The sequence below is a fragment of the Tupaia chinensis genome, unplaced genomic scaffold, assembly GCF_000334495.1.
Source record: "Tupaia chinensis unplaced genomic scaffold, TupChi_1.0 Scaffold000541_1, whole genome shotgun sequence".
Lineage (NCBI taxonomy): Eukaryota > Metazoa > Chordata > Mammalia > Scandentia > Tupaiidae > Tupaia > Tupaia belangeri.
Genome location: NW_006160054.1, coordinates 316,313 through 333,735, shown reverse-complemented (window position 1 = coordinate 333,735; position 17,423 = coordinate 316,313). Strand labels below are relative to the sequence as shown.

At 37.4% G+C, this 17,423-nt stretch overlaps 1 protein-coding gene across 1 annotated transcript in view; it reads right to left on the bottom strand.

Annotated features, from left to right (window-relative positions):
* Positions 1 to 17,423, bottom strand: part of SLC12A2 (solute carrier family 12 member 2) — a gene marked incomplete at its 5' end in the record, with an annotated part of 120,987 nt that overhangs the window by 83,562 nt on the left and 20,002 nt on the right. Inside the window, 2 exon segments of the mRNA XM_006157414.2 lie at positions 185 to 260; positions 2,420 to 2,539. Of these exon segments, the coding sequence (XP_006157476.2) occupies positions 185 to 260; positions 2,420 to 2,539 (196 nt within the window).

Below are 17,423 nucleotides of genomic sequence, written 5' to 3'. Positions count from 1 at the left end.
TGTTGTATTTTATCAAATGCTTTTTCTGTATTGATTGATATGATCAATATGGTAAAAAAAAAAAATTGATATAAAGGAAAACAGTTCAAATGGCTCCAATTGCTTAAGTTTTAGGAGACTGAGCTCATCTCAGTATTTTGCATATTCATTATTCTCAAGTTAAACAGTGCGTAACTTTACTTACCTATTCCAGCCTGCCCCACAATCCATGACAATCTAATGAAGAGCATCACACCCCAAATGTTTAACATACAACGTACCTAGGAGGAAAAGAGAAGTCAGTCACAGATAAAGTAATCAAATATAATACAGTAACGTTAAGCCAACCTACAGTAGATAATAATACACATTTGAAATTATAGATGATATAAGGCTTTGAAATCTAACTCCTACCCACCATTTTCTTGAACATTTTAAAAAGAGTTTAAATGAGAACTTACATTTCAGCTCATATAAATATAATGTACTGTGTGTGTCTGTATAAATATGTATTGCTGAAATTATTTGAGGGAATAGAAGCAACAGAACAAGAATAGTCACAAAATATTTTTTAAGACTTCAGTCCTTTAAAAAAGTAGCTCATGTTCACCTTTATGGAAGTTTAATTTTTGCTTTTTTTTTCCAATAATTATTTCAGTTAACTTTATTTTATTTATTTATTTATTTATTTTAATTAGATCAGAGAGGGACAGAGTATGTGTAGGGGAGAGACTAGAAGGCAAGCTGCCAGGTCCGGAACTCAAACTGCAGTTAGCCATGTGGGAGTCCAGTGCCCTTAATCATCATGCCACCTGCCAGCACCAAATTTTTACTTATTTTTTAAAAACATACCCATTTTACATGATTTCTCCAGCACATTTAAGGATTACATAATATTTATCAACATAAAATGCTAATTGCTCACACATTTTTTTAAAATTTAAATCATCTGGGGCCCAGCAGGTGACATGGTGGTTAAGGTGCTGGATACTCCCGCAGGGCCGACCACAGTTTGAGTACTGGCCCTGGTGGCCTGCTTTGTCACTCTCCTTTGTCTCTCACCTTGTGTCTCCCTCTGGCCAAATTAAAATAAATGAATGAGTAAATAAAAGTTAAATTAAAAGTATATATTTTTAATCATCTGTGAAACAGTTTCCTCAATTTATTTCCACTTTTATTTATTACACTTACATACAGAACATAGTTGTTACAGTGTGTGTATCATGGCTTGTCCCCCCTCCACCCAAAGTTTTATGCTTTGGAATGTGATGTTGGGAGGTGGTATTGTCTAGTGGGCAGTGATAGGTTCTTAGTGATTGCATCATGGAGACAATATGCTTATTAATAGATTAATGGTGTCTCGCAAGACCCAGTGAGTTTTAGATCTCATGAGAAGAGGTTGGTTCTCATGAGAGATGCTTGCTATGAAAGAGAGAACAATCTGCTGGTTCTCTGCATTTGTCCACCATCTTTTGTGTTTCTGTCATCCATGATGTAAGCCCTAGGTCTTCGGACGTTCCAGCTACCAGAATCATGAGTTTGTAAATAAACCTCTACCTTTATAAAATAATCTAGGCCTGGGCATTTCTGTTAGCAACGCAATAACAGACTAAGACATCAGTCTTCTAAAATACTAAAATCTAAGAATAGACAAACAATATCCCTTAGAACTTCACATATACTACACTGATTAGTCAGTATAAGTAATGCCAGACCTGGACATTTTCCTTTAAGTCTTCCCTAAATTCTAATATAACTCCTGTTAAGTGCTTCCAAAGTCCCGTGAAAAGTCAATCTAGCAGGTCTACTTTAATCAGATCCTTAGTGCCTATACAAATGCAGAAAAACAGAAGGAAAGCAAATTTTAATTACCTAAACCTGTTTATAGAACAGGTAACCTGTTTACTGAAGCAATGAAAGAAAAAGATTTCTCCTTTGTTCTGTTGCCTATTAAACATTATGTATACATTTCTCTTCAAAAGATAATGGGAGTATTAAGCAAGGAAGCAGGCACATTTTAGCTCTACTCCCTGTTCAACTTTCTTGATTCTGATGGTCCTACTGTTAAACTTAATTTGTGTAAAGTGACAATACTCAGACAACTCCCTGTTCAATTTTCTTGATTCTGATGGTCCTACCATCATACTTAATTTGTGTAAAGTGACAATACTCAGATTCACAAGAGGAAATAAAATATAATTTATAGGTCATCCAGGATAACTTGGTTAAGTTAATAAATATATTCTATATCTCCTCTATTGAATTTAATATCCAAAAGGAAAGGAGGCATAACTTATCTATTTGGTCTTCTGTAAAATTCAGGTAAGAGTTAAAAGACAGTTCAAACAGGAAGGAAAAACAAAAAGTTTCTATTAGAATATTTGATTTTTATAATCAACAGAAATGCTGTAACTCTAAAATTAGGTCTATGTATACATACCAGTACACCCTTGATCCAGCCAAACTTCACAACTCCTTTACTTTCTGCAGTGTATGTGACCACAGCATCTCTGGTTGGAGTACTTTCTTCCCCATTTGCAAGGCCATCCTCAAAAGGTTCCTGGTTATAAAAAGAAAAGTGAATTATGCTTAAGAATTATTTAAAATTTAAGCACACCTGATAAAAACAAACATAACACTGGGCCATCTTTAGGACATGATACGGATTTCCAAGAATCAACGGTTTCCAAATAGTTTAGCTGAGAAAAAATTGTAAAGCAATAAAGAGGAAGCCTTAATTACCGAGATTTCTTAGAATTTAATCTCACCCTACAGTAAATCCATTTTAGTAACTTCACATTTTAATTACACTTTGGCAGTATCTAGAGAGCACAACAAATACAGTTTGCTGTTCAGACCCCGTCTTTCCAACCGCAAATTCCTATCACCTAGTTGCTGCCCTTTGCACATATGAAATTTCTACATTAACTACTTAAAACTTCTCATCTTCAGGAATGAAGTTTCCCTTTTATAGTCTATGACAGCAGGATTCCCACAGATCCCAGGATACATTTATAAGCCTTCCCTTCACTGGTTCCTTATCTGCATGTAATTAGTCCTGTTCATGCTTTCTTTGCTAACTTTTCTCAGATTTATACATAAACTGGTTTATACTACCCATTTTCAGGACTAGTGCTTCCTTCCTAGGCTTTTAAGTTCCATTTTGGATTCTGTAATTGGTAACTTTTATTCTCAATCTTCTGTCTCAGTGGTACTTCATTTTTTTTTTTTTTGTCCCAAAATACTCAAAGCGTACAACACATTTCCAAACCAGTAAGAGCCTTAAACAGGTCATAAAGAAGGGTGGGAAATGGTTTGGGAGATAGATAACGTCTCAGGAATTAGAATCATGCCTCCTAACAATACTCCATGGTTCTTCCTCTCTCTATATCTCAAGAGCAGAGAACAATAACAGCTGTATCTGGGCCAGCAGGTGGCATGGTGGTCAGGGTGCTGGACTCCCACGTGACTGACCTCAGCTCAAGCCCTAGACCTAGCTATTTGAAACACCCTGGATGTATGTGTGCTTCCCCCAAATCCTGAAAGGAGAGGCCATCAGGTGACATAGTGGTTAAGGTGATGGATTCCCACATGGATGACTGTGGTTCAAGTCCCAGATCTGGTGGCTTGAAAATCACATCAGGCACATGTGTGTGCATGCCCAAAATCCTGAGAGAAGAATAGAGGAGAAGGGATTGTGGCATGGTCATCCCCCGTGGGGGGTGATTTCTCATTCTCTCTCTTTCTGTCTCTGTCTCTGGCAAGGGCACACTCCCTATGGCAAAAAATCTTAAAAAAAAAAAAAATTGTATTTTTTTAAAGTACTTTATTTAACTTAATTTATTTATTTGTTTTAATTTGATCAGAAAAGGACAGAGCAAGCAAGAGAGGGAGAAAGTGAGAAGGTAAGTCACCAGATCTAGGACTTGAACCAGTTTGGCCATGTGGGAGTCCAGTACCTTAACCACCATACCACCTGCTGACCCCAAAACAGCTGCGCTTCAAACATTGCTTCTTTATATACACAAGAGCCAACTAAATTAAATTTTTTAACTGTTTTCAGTGCTTTGTATCCTTTATTGAATTCTAATAAAAAATTATACAATCAAGCTGTGTTAATAGAGCAAAATCTAAATAATGATCCAAACCAACATGTTAGCCAAGTACAGTCAGTCAATTCCATGTAATACAATATTGCTATATGCTTTTTAAGTACTATAAACCTGGCAGTTAGATAAAAGCTCTCAGATTTCATATCTATAGAGCTTTACTACTGCTAATTCTTTGATTTTGAAGCAAAAAGAAAAAAAAAAAGTTTAAACATATCTTTTTTTTATATATAACTTTTAAATGTATTTGCCATATGGTGTGTATGCTTGCATGAGAAATCACCCATCAGTGGGGATGGCCATACCACAATCCTTTCTTGTACGTTCTCCTCTCAGGATTTTTGGGGACACACACACAAACGACATTTTTTAAGTTGTCAGGTTCAGGACTTGAAACACAGTAGGTCATGTGGGATCCAGGTGCCTTAACCTCCATGCCATCTGCTGCCCCTAAGTTTATCTTTTAAAATTATCTTACTTAGGCTTTTTAAGGATAAAGAGAAAAATAATCAAATTTTAAATTATCTGCCATATTTTTGGTTAACAGAGCCATAGCCTCAGCTATGTGAAGTACATGGAAAATGAGTCATTCTAAGCTCATGAAGAATTTAAATATGAACTTTAATGTTGAGAATTTCTGGTAACAGTTTGCAGATTTTAAAAAACAGATCCTAAGAAACAGACATTATAATAATTTCAACAGTTTCATAACTTATCTACCAGTAATTATGATACTAGAAGAGGGATGCCTCAAGCTTATGAAGTATTAAACAACCCTAATCTGTTATACTTCAACAGCTTTGAGATATAATTCAAATAATACACAATTTTCCCATTCAAAGTACATAATAATTTTTAGTATATCCACAAAGCTGTACAATTACCACCACAATTTCAGACATTTTTATCACCCCTAAAGAAACTGTACCCATTAGTTACTCCCCAAGTCCCTCCTACTCAGCCCCTGGCAACCACCAGCTAGCTTTTACATCTCTATAGATTTGCCTATTCTGACATTTCATGTAAAAGGAATAATGGAACACATGGGCTTTGTGAGTGATTTTGAAATGATTTAAAGGCTCATTCATGTTGTAGAATGTAATTGCCAAATACTGGGTCCTCAGAAAAGTCATGACGTATTTTTCTGACTTTTTTTCCCTATGCAAAAAATGTGTCATGACTTTTCCAACAACCCAATAAAATTCCACTGCATGGCTATATCACATTTTCTCTTTTCATCAGTTGGAGATTTAGGCCGATTTCACCTCTTCATTACAAATAATGTTGCTATGAACACTTATATATAGGTTCTTGTGTGGACACATGTTTTCATTTATCTTGGGTATATACCAAGAGTGGAACTGCTGGATCACAATTTACTATTTAATGGACTACTTTGGGTCATTTTTCTCATCTCTTCGTATGAGACTACAGACCGTCACTCCTCATTTCAATGAATATGCCTGCCTAGCATCATCCCTTCCCATGCTTAGAATCTAGTATAAACATGAAAACAAATAACCAATTTGTATATACAAATATGCAAAGTAGTAAAGAAACCACAATTATGACCACAGAACTATGTAGGTCAATCACAAGAGCAATTCACTTTGGTTTTACTTCAACTACTCAATGTTTCCTGACAGTGAAGTTAAGGATAATCTCAAATAATAAAAAAAATATTCCCAATAGGGATTGGTCACTCAGCCAGTCAATTATTCACATAAGGACAGGACAAAAACTTCCAAGTAAACAGAAGTTCCTTAGTTATTACTCTAGGATACATAGTGTTCTACAGTTATTTTATGAAAGACTTTAAAATATTACATAGCTTCCCAGTCTTTTTTTTTTTTTTTGAGAGGATTTTTGTTATAGGGCATGTGTGCTTGCCAGAGAGACAGAGACAGAAAGTAAGAAATCACCCCCCAGGGGGATGGCCACACTGCATTCCCTTCTCCTCCATTCTCCTCTTGGGATCTTGGGCATGCACACACACGTGCCCAGTGTGAGTTTAAACCACCGGGTCTGGGTCTCGAACCGTGGTCAACTACACAGGAGTCCAGTAACAACCATTATGCCAACTGCTGGTCCCCATAGCTTCCAAGTCTTACAAGAAAATATAATATGTATAACATGCACAAAAAACATCTTTCTTCCCAACTCTATTAAAATAAAACTAAAAATGTATGTACTTAACAAGCTACACTTTTTCCAAGACTAAAGTACTGATGTGGGTGTCTTTTTAGCAGTGCAAAAGTATGCAGGCATGCTGTGGGTGTTTATCAGAATTCCACCTAAAAGTTAAAGATAATTATATGCTAGTTTCCAGCACACTACAACTATGTTCAAAAAACAAAAGAAAATTTTCCAGAGAGAAGTTAGCAGTATTTTAAAATAGGATGAGTCCACACAAAATTTAAAAATGTTTCTAACCTCATCTTTTGCTGGCAGCTGTTGTTACTTATTTTATTTTTATTCATGAGAAAGCATGCACATGAGAGAAAAATGGGAACAACACCTTATTAAAAGAGAGGCAGAGAGGCCTCTTCAACAGTCTCACCGAGCCACAATTCCTCCTCACCAACCCTTCAGCTGTCGGGATACTGGATGTGTAAGCGTCTGACATAGTATCAGGTCCACTCAGGATCTGAACCCACAATTGGGCATGTGGCTTCCAGCCTTGCAATTCAATATGCCACTATCTGCACCACTAAGGTGGGGCATGGCAGTCTATTTTAGAAGTTATTCTAAATTCGTTATTCATCTCAATATAATTCTAAAGTTAATGTATTGCTCAGGAGAAGCTGGATCCCACATGGCAACCAGTCTAATCCCCAGCCACATCAACACGAGTGCCCAAGATCTAATGGGCCAGAGGGCTGGAGGAAGGGGATTGTGACATGACCAGACCCTGTGCAGGGTATCCCCTCTTCAGGTATGCACACACATACCTTACCATGGATAAAAACTTTTTTTAAAAGTTGAAAATCAAATAAATAATACTTTTTGCTCAATTAAAAGACAAACATAATAAAATTAGGTTCAAAATTTTATTAATTTCCTGAAATATCAAGAAACCAAAGTGGAATATACAACTTTTATTTTTGTAAATACATTAGTTTCAGAGAAATAACACAACCATCCAAAGCAGCATTCTGTCCACACAAAAGATGAAATAGCTCAAAAGCCTAGTAAAGAAAATTTCAAATACATAATTATGAACTATAAACTTTGCTAATCTAAAGCTAGATTAAAAAAATATGTATATCTACTATTTTCACAAAAATGGCGAGTTTGAATTTTTTTACTATGTTTTCTATACTAATGAATAAAAAGTAAAACACACATGCACACACAAATGTTTGGTGGATGCCACATGAAATTCAGTAGACCAAATTAATTTAGACTTGACCAAGAAATAGTTTTTTGCAAAATAGAATTGTGCTTCTGAATCTAGCAAACAAGTGCTGAGAGCAGGCGTACACACAGAACTGAGACAAGAGGAAGACAGAGGAAAGAATGAAGCCATAAATAGGGACAGAATGAAGCCCTAAATACAGTCATGTATCCCTTAATGAGAAAGACACATTATAAGAAATGCAGGGTTAGTGTCTCATCACAGAAAAATCCGACAAAATACACGAGCCTAGATGGTATGGCCCACTACAGACCTAGGCTGTAGGTGACAACCCTTTACAACCTATGGGACCACCTCATACTATCCCACATTGGCCAAACTGCTGTAATACAGTGCACGACAACAGTTAGAGCTACAGTAACTAGGATTTCTTGATCAAAGAAATAGAGATACTAGTGAATTCTGTCAGCATGATAAGGAACTGATTAATTCTGTTGCATCTGAAGAGCCATGAGACAGTGCAGTTAGAGAGTTCTCAGACAGTTAAAAATTCATGACTGGAACGTAGGAGAAGGGCCAGGGAGAAAAAGCTAGTGGGTAAAGCTATGGAAACAACATGAAAAGAGAAACAGAGAAAGCATAGTGAGCTGAACCTTTCTCTGGGTATACAAGAAAATACAAGAATAAAAGGTGGTCATTTTTTCTTTGCAGAGTGTAGAGAATTTTTACACTACAGATGATCTCCTCCCTCCCTTGTAATCAAATCTCTACCTCACCTTGATCATTCTTTCTCCTTTAAGCATGCTTTTTATTGCGCCGTGCCCTGAGCCAAAGTTGCTAAAAGAACAGTACAGCACATTCTTAAATACACTCCAACCCAGCTTCATTCCATGATACCAAAATAGGTTCATTAACACATTCAGTGAATTCTCAGCTGCCAAATCTAATGTACATTTTCAGTCCCTGTCCCGCTAGACTTCTAAAGCAGCATCTAATACTGCTGACCACCCTCTTTTTCTTGAAACATCACCTATTCTGTCAGTCTCTTTTACTCAGCAGTTAAATTTGCTAAGAGTCCCTTTAACACTTAACACTTGGTTCCTAACTCATCTCCTTTTCTCAATGCTGTTTTCTTTCTGTGGGTATCTCACCAGACTCAGCTTTTAATGCTATCTATCAATAAATAAGTTATAAGTGATAGCTCAGGTCCATTTCTAGATCAGACCTCCCCTCTGCATTTCAGTACCATATATAAATATTGATGTTGTCATTTCAATGTTTCATTATATTTACCATTTCAATTCTTACCAGAGTATTAAAAGACTTTTTTTTTTTAAAGACTTTTTGTAAATGGAGAGAGAGAGAGCCAGTCACATGGTCTGATAGGTAGAGGAACTGGATCCCACAAGGCTAACTGTATGGTTTGAGTCCTGGCACAGGAGATTGATAACATATTCATGTGTACCCAAAACTCCAACAGCATGCAGAAATGAAGAAGGGATTGCTGGTGACGACCTCCATGTTAGGGGATGCTTTTTCCCTCTGTCTTTCTAGAGAGCGAATATACCTTCTAACGATTTAAATAATAATAATAATAAAGCAAAGGGAAAATAATGGATATAAATCAACTTTTGAAAAAAAATATCTCCGGTTTTTAAAAAACTGTAAATTAGGGGCCAGCAGATGTCATGGTGGTTAAGGAGCTGGACACTCCCACATAGATGACCGTGGTTCGAGTCTTGGACTTGGTACTTGCTTTCTCACTTTCTCTCTCTTTTTCTGGTCAAATTAAAAAAAAAATAATGATGAATTAAATTAAATAAGTAATTCTTTTTTTTAGATAAAGTCCGTTTATTTAAAGGAACAAAATTTGCTTTTAGCAGCTTGTTTGGAACTAGAGAGGCTCTTAAACTAATATACTGAATCTGGGAGGTAAAATGAAGGCCATATAAGATAAAGTATTCACTCATACTAAAACAAAACAAAACAAAACAAAAACAAAAAAGAAAAACAAGAAAAAAGGATAATTACTTATTGGAAAAGGAAGAAAGCCTGGATATATCATGACAGAGTTTTAGTTTCTCAGTAAGACAAAATTCCATATATCAGCAAGCTTCTAATTGCTACACTGTTTTCCAGCTGTCAGAAAATATGTGTCCAGCAACATTTACCCTGCCAGATGAAGACTAAGGGAACTGAATTGGAGTAACTTGTCGGAATTTTGATCTATAAAAGTTCAATCCCAATCACAACTGATGCGCCTTTTTACATGTTAAATCAACCTTTACCAAACAATCTAGGATGACAGATAAAAACATGAACAGGTAAAAAATGGAGGCAGGGGAAATACATGACTATCCTGCCTCTGAAGTTTCTACTCTTTTAACTGTTTGTTCAGAAGATGTTGCTATACACAGGGACTAGCTCAATATACAAGAAAGAACATAGAAATGTAAAAAGAAAACTCCTTATCCTTAATTCAGGGTATCCAATTTCAAATTATTCTGTCAGACTACATCATCTAAATGTTAAGAAACTTTGATAACTATACATCACCAAGTAAGTCACAAGTCCAACATTAAGAGTAATCACAAAGGGACCAGCAGGTGGCGTGGTGACTGAGGTGCCGGCACGGGATTCCCACATGGCCAACTGCAGTATAAGTCCTGGACCTGGCGGCTTACTTTCTCTGTCTCTATCTGATCAAATTAAAAATACTACTACTGTATAAAATTAAATAATTACTTTTTTAAAAAAGAGTAATCATACATAAAGCAAAAACAGTTACACCTTCCAGGAGTTGAATTTTAAATTCTATCCCAAATTAATGTCTGCAAAATGAAAAACAAGATAGAAAAGCCTATTATGCACTGTAACAAGCTGTTTTCCTAGCTAAATATACTTATTTTTCATTTGTTCTGAGATATTACTTCACTATTTCCTATAACTGCACAAATACTTTTAAAAATGCAACAGAGAAAGGGGATGGTTTTCCCCCCATGAGTCTTTTTTTTTTTTTAAAGAGAGGTTTTTGCTATAGGCTGAATGCACTTGTGAGACAGAAAGAAAGTGAGAAATTCCCCCCTCCAGGTCATGTTACAATCCCTTCTCCTCCATTCTCCTCGAGATTTGGGGCATGCACACACATGCGTCCAGCATGAATTTCAAGCTGCTAAGTCAGGAACTCGAACCTGCTTGACCATGTGGGAGTCTAGCCACCTTAACCACTATACCACCTGCTGCTCCCCTCATGAGTCTTAAAGAACTCAATTACTGGGACCAGCAAATGTCACAATGGTTATGTACATCACTGGACTCCCACCTAGTGGACCTTTGTTTGAGTACTGGACATGGCAGCTTAAAACTCATGCAGGAGATGTGTGTGTGCATGCCCAAAGTCCCAAGAGAAGAATGGAGGACAAGGCATTGTGGCATAGCCATTCCTCCTAGGGAGTAATTACTCACTTTTTTCTCTCTCTCTGATGAGCATATGCACCCTATAGCAAAAATCTTCCTAAAATTAAAAAAAGAAAAAAAAAAGAATTCTGGCTAAGAATTGGTTTTTAGGGGAAAAAAATACCCTGGCTTTTGGGGCCAGTCTGTGGCCTGGGACTTAAGGCAGCTAGATCACACATGGTTTGAGTCTCAAACCATGGCTTGAGAAACACGCTCAGTACGTGTACGCACAAGAGATTACAGCATGATCACATCCCATGGGGTGGTGCTTTCTCATTTTCTCTCATCAGTGAATATTCCCGATGACAAATAAATAAATAAAAAGGGACCAGTAGATAACATGATACATCAATGGACTCCCATGTCCTGGATCTGGTGGCTTAAAACTCACACTGGACACGTGTGTGTGTGCATGCCCAAAAATCCTGAGAGGAGAATGGAGGAGAAGGGATAGTGGCATGGTCATCTCCCTCCACTAGGGGAGGGTGATTTTTCACCATCTTTCTGTCTGTCTGCCTGTCTCTTTCTCTTGTGTGAGTGCATGGGCCCTACTGCAAAAATTTCTCTTGGAAAAAAAAAAGGGACAAGCAGATGATGTAATGGTTATGTTACTGGAGTAGCACGTACTCGACTGTGGTACGAATCCCAAACCAGAGGTTTAATTTCATACCAGGCACGTGTACCTGCCTGCCCAAAATCCCGAGAGGAGGAGGAGGAGAAGGAATTGCAGCATGAGCATTCCCTGGGGGGATGATTTCTTGCTTTCTGTCTGTCTCTCTGGTGAGCACACGTGCCCTACAGCAAAAATCTCTCTAAGAAAAAAAAAAAAATACTTGGAAACTGAGGAGGGCCTTGCAGAGAAAAAAAAAAAAAGGCAAGAAATTAGTGACCCAGCTGGTGGCTTAGCAGTTAAGGAAACAGGATCCCACAGAGCCAACTGCATGGTTCTAGCCCTGGCCCAGTGGCCTGAAAACCATGCTAGGCACGTGTACGTGTGTGTACTCATCCCCCATGAGGGTTGTTTTCTCACTTCCCTCTCTATCTCTGTGTCTCCCTCTGTGACCACACACACCCTCTAGCAAATTAAATAAATAAATAGAAATAACTGGCTTTTCATATTTGAGGGTGGGGTGAAACTTTGCTTAGAAGCCAATCCAATTCAATTCATGTTTATTGTAATATGCACTAGATTTATTCTGTACTAAGTAATATTCTGAGATACAAAGACCATTTTTCTGCCTTCAAGAAACAAGAAATTTCACATAAAATATCTGGGTAATTACTCATTACCTATGGAATAAATTTAACATTTTAGTATGTGAGACCCTCACAATCTGGCTGGCTTACTTTAACAGCCATCATTTACTAAAAGCTTACTATGGGGACCAGCATAATGGCTATGTCACTGGATTCCCATGTAGTTGACAGCAGTTCGAGTCCCGGGCCCAGTGGCTTAAACTCACGCAGGGCACATGTGCGTGTGTGCCCAAGATCCCAAGAGGAGAATGGAGAAGGGACTGTGGTATGGCCATTCCCTCTGGGGAGTGATGTCTTCCTTTCTGTCTCTCTGGTGAGCACACGTACCCTACAGCAAAATCCTGTACAAAAAAAAAAGCTTACTAAGTCAGACATATCCCCTAAATGCTGGCTCAGCCTATATCTCTAAATTGTACATCTTTGGGAGACAGGTATTATTCCCACTTAACAAATAAAGAAAGAGCCTTCTGAGAAGTTTACTTTCCCCAAATCACCAAGCTATTAATTTGGTAGAAAAGAGAATCTTCTAAATGGTAGAATCCCACATATTACAGAGAGTCAAGGTAAAGTGTTTTAGGGCTCTATTTTGGGTACGGAGACAGAGATAGCAATTACCCAACTATGGGACCTCTCCGGCCTGAACTTGTCAACTCACCAGTTATTTTTGTTTGTCACCTTGCATCATCCTTTCTTCATCTTTTGTTTCAAAGCCTACAGAAGCTCAGGGCTTCTAACAAAGTCTTCATAGAAAGGACAGTACAAGTTCTGCACTGGAAGCCATCAGAAGCAATTTTGTTTGAACGCTTTGTGGTTTGTAGATATGCCTCCCCGCCCGACTCCCCCCACCCCCATAGTCTATGAAACACTTTGCTTACATGATTGGAGGAGAAAGAAGCACAGCTACCATCCTATGGAGGAGAAAGATTGCTATACACACAGCCACCTGGGAAGGCAAATCAACTACTGAATTCCAAAGCTGGGTACAAGACAGAGTTATGGGGTTATTTAACTTTGGAAGTTTATTTGAGGTTACTATGGTAGAAGAGTACATAAAATAGTTCAATTATTCAGTTTCTATGTTATCTTACTCCCCCCCTCATTAAAAAGTCTTCATTAGTTGAGATGCTCAAGATAGTGTCTCCCTTTAGTTGATGTTCCGGGTCACACCAGGCTCTTTCTTCCTGTGTGTATGTTCTCATCACAACCTCTGGATCCCTGGGTCCATTTACATACCCACCTTTTAAGAAAGGCTTGGCAAATAAAATTATCCACATAGAATTCTTTGGATTTATCATCAATATTTTACTACCACACATTAACACTTGATATGACTAAAGAAATGGTAAACATTAGTTTGACTGTTTTAGAAGGAAAGTTCCTATATTTTCCAAATATAGACCACTTTCCTATTTCTATTAATTATCCTTTAAACTTTTTATACTCCTCAAATTCCTATCCTTTAAGTAAGAAAATTACTTAAAGTTCCAACTAAAAAATTTGCCCTTTTCCCCCCCTGAAATACAGGTTTTAATTTTCCTTTTTTTTTAACTTTAGGTTTTTGTCATAGGGCATATGTGCTCACTGAAGGGAGAGAAAGTGAGAGAGACAGTGAGAGGAGATGGCCCCAGAGGGGATGGCCATGCCACAATCTCGCCTCTTCAATTCTCCTCTTGGGATTTTTGAGCACGCATATACATACACCTGGCATGATTTCCAAGCTGTCAGGTCCAGATCTCAAACCACAGTCGGCTATGTGGGAATCCAGTGCCTTAACCAACATGCCAGCTGATAGCTACTTAATTTTTTTTTAAAAAACGAGAGCTGTTTAGCTTGCTGTTTCCTTTTTCTATAATACACTTTGAACGTGGCTCGTCCCTTCTCATGCTTCAGATCTTATGTAACCTACATATTGCCTCCTCCATCCTAGATCACGTGACACATAGCTTATCACCCATGTCCCTTTATCCTTCATGGCAAATATCACTCTTCAATTATCTTTCTTATTTGATTTTCTTTCATCTACACACACATATGTATTAAAATAGAAGGTATGCAACAGCACAGACCTTTACTGCCATTTTTATCAAAAATTTGGTAATGGGGGACCAGCAGATAGCGTAATGGCTATGTTGTTGAACTCCCATGTAGTAGATCATGGTTTGAGTCCCGGACCTGGCGGCTTAAACTCACATAGGGCATGTGTGCGTGCGTGCCCAAGATCCCAAGAGGAGAATGGAGGAGAAGGGATTATGGCATGGCCATCCCCCCTGGCGGGGGATTTCTCGCTTTCTGTCTCTCTGTCTCTCTCTGTCTTTCTGGCAAGTGCACGTGCCCTAATAGCAAAAACCTCTCCAAAAAAAAAAACCTCTCCATCAAACATACCTGATTTAGTAACTAAAATAGGTGCATACACATGCATATTTAGGTGTCAAAGTGGCTGGATTTATTTTAACAATCGTTTTAACAATTTTTTTTAATCAAGTACTAGCCAATTATATCATCCAAAAGCGACCAACATTTCCTATCCGTGCTGTCGGTGATTGGTGTATTCAGTGTAATGCTCCCATACAGACTACCCTTTCAAAACAAAGTATTGTTTTACAGGAATCCAATCTGCTGTGGTTAACAATGCTCTATTAATATCCAGTGGCATTAATGCAAAGCTCAAAACTCAAGTGCCACAGATAAAAGTGGATGGTGTGATCATGTGACTTTACAATGAACCAAGTCAGAACTGCTGATTGCAGTCAAAGAATTCAGTCCTCTACCTAAAACCATGGTGTTCTTCACTATTTACCATTCAAGACTGAGTTACAATAGAATACATTAAGAATAGCATAACTTAGGCATTGTTTCAAATCCCACACAACTTGCTAATGTCAACAAAGTGAAAGCTTGAAAACATTTATATTCAAATTACCAGAAAACTTATGCCTTCCAGTATCAGTAATATAACTATCATCTAGAGTTCCAATTATTTACTGTAAAAATATGAAGAGTCGAAAGTTGGCAGGGATGTAGAGAAATACATGATTAGTGGCATCATAAATAGGTAAAACACTGGAAAAGTAATAAGCATGAAGTAGCATGAGATCAAAACCTACATTTAATGTACATCTAGCACATGGCATACAATTGCTATTTCATGGATTTTCACATCAATTTTTGGTATTTATCACTGTGCATATCAACTTTCTCATTTTCCATACACAGAAACCGAGCATCAGAGGCAGCCAGGGCTAGTCCTTTTTCTTAACGTCATGCAACTATTAAGTGGAAAGGCCAAGATTTAAATCCCTAGTTGACAGTTCAACTACATATGCATGGCAAAGAACTCAGGCAAATGGAAAAAAAGCAAAGACTTCTGAAAGGCAATACTCTTGAGAGATGTGGCTTTATTCAGTGATACCCATGAGTTTGCTGATTTTAGCTGACAGCTTTCCCCAACCCAGTGTAGCTTAGAAGACTGACAATACAGCCACACTACTGAGAGTTTTCAGTATCAGAGAACAGAGCCCAAATCCAGTAGAGGAACTGTAAGTTAAGTGGGAATCTCTAGAAAACGTGGAATGGTAACAAGGGTAAGCTCCCAAATCTCACTGTCCACCAAATTACACAAATACAGAAGAGGACCCAGAGTCCAGGCTAAAAAAGAAGTAGATGTGGAAAAGGGGGGGGGGGGGGTGAACAACAGATTATATGTAGAACAGAACAGAGATATTAAAATAGCAAAACAGAGGAGGAAAGACCTAGTTTGAACGTAGGTAAGTTAAGTGTCCATTAGAAACCAATCCAAAATTACTAACATGTATAGTCTATCAGTCCAGTTTCCATCAAAAAAAATTACTAGAAATACAAATAAACAGGAAACTGTAATCTACACTCAAGAGAAAGAAATTTCTACTCATTATAAATTAAGAACAAGTATGAGGCCAGCAGGTGGCGTGGTGGTTAAGGCACTAAAATTCCCACATGGCCGACAACAGTTCACATCCCGACCTGGCAGCTTGCTTTCTCACTCTCCCTCTGCCTCTATCTGTCTTTCTTTGGCAAAACTCATGTGGATAACGTAAATAATAAATAAAATAATTCTTTTAGAAAAAGTAATTAATTACAAGTGGACTCAGATGTTGATAGATTTAGGCAACAAAATACTTCAAAATAACTGTAATAAACATTAAAAGTCAAATGCAAATAGAGTATGAGTAACAGAGAGGGAATCTCAACAGAGAAATGTAAACTTACATTTAGTTTTATTTTAAAAATCAGAAATTCTAGACTTGAAATGAATTTTTAAAGATAATCACAGTAACTGAAATAAAATAATGTACTAAATGGACTTAACAGCAAAATGGAAATAACAGAAAAAGGAAGCAATAAAAGGCATTAACTTAAAGATGCAAGAAACTTAAACCCAGATGTGATACACACACACACACACAAAACACTTCTAAGCTAAAAAATGCCAATAGTCAAGTTCTGAAAATAATCAGAGAAAATTGAACACATCACATGTAGATGGCTGATTTCTTGTCAGAAACACAAACAACTCAAAAGGCCTGCAAGAAGTCTAGAAGTCTAGCAAGCAAACTGTCCTCCCAAACTTAAAGATATGTTCAAATAAACAAAAACTGAATTTGTTGTGAATTGACTTCTGTTATAAGAAATGCTCTTTCTCAAGAAGTGCTTAAGTGCTCTTAAGAAATGCTGGCATGGTAGTTAAGGTGCCGGACTCTCAAAGAGCTGAACATAGTTCAAGTCCTGGACCTGGCAGTTTGTTCTCCCTCTCTCCCCCAAGTACATGTGCTCTATAGCAAACTAAAAAGAATACTAATTATAATATAAATAAAATTAAATAATTATTTTTTAAAGGTGTTCAAGAAAAGGAAGCTATATCAAAGGGCAACACAGAACTATAAAAGAATGAAATTAAATGGGTGTAAGTATTTTAAAAACTATACATACTTTTCTCTCTTTTTAAAGCTATATTATTATTGGAATCAAAAATGTATAAGAATATGTTGTTGGGTTTATCATTTACATCACAACAAGGGCATTAAGGAAAAGTATTTTGTTTTAAAATTCCTATATTCTGGGCCAGCCAGTGGTTAAGGCAGCTGATTCCCACATGGCGGACTGCGGTTTCAGTCTCAAACCCAGCAGCTTCAAAGACACGCCAAGCACATGAGCAGGCATGACCAGAATCCTAAGAATAAGAAGATATTGTGGCATGCCATCCTGGGGGGGGGAGGGGGGAGGGGGAG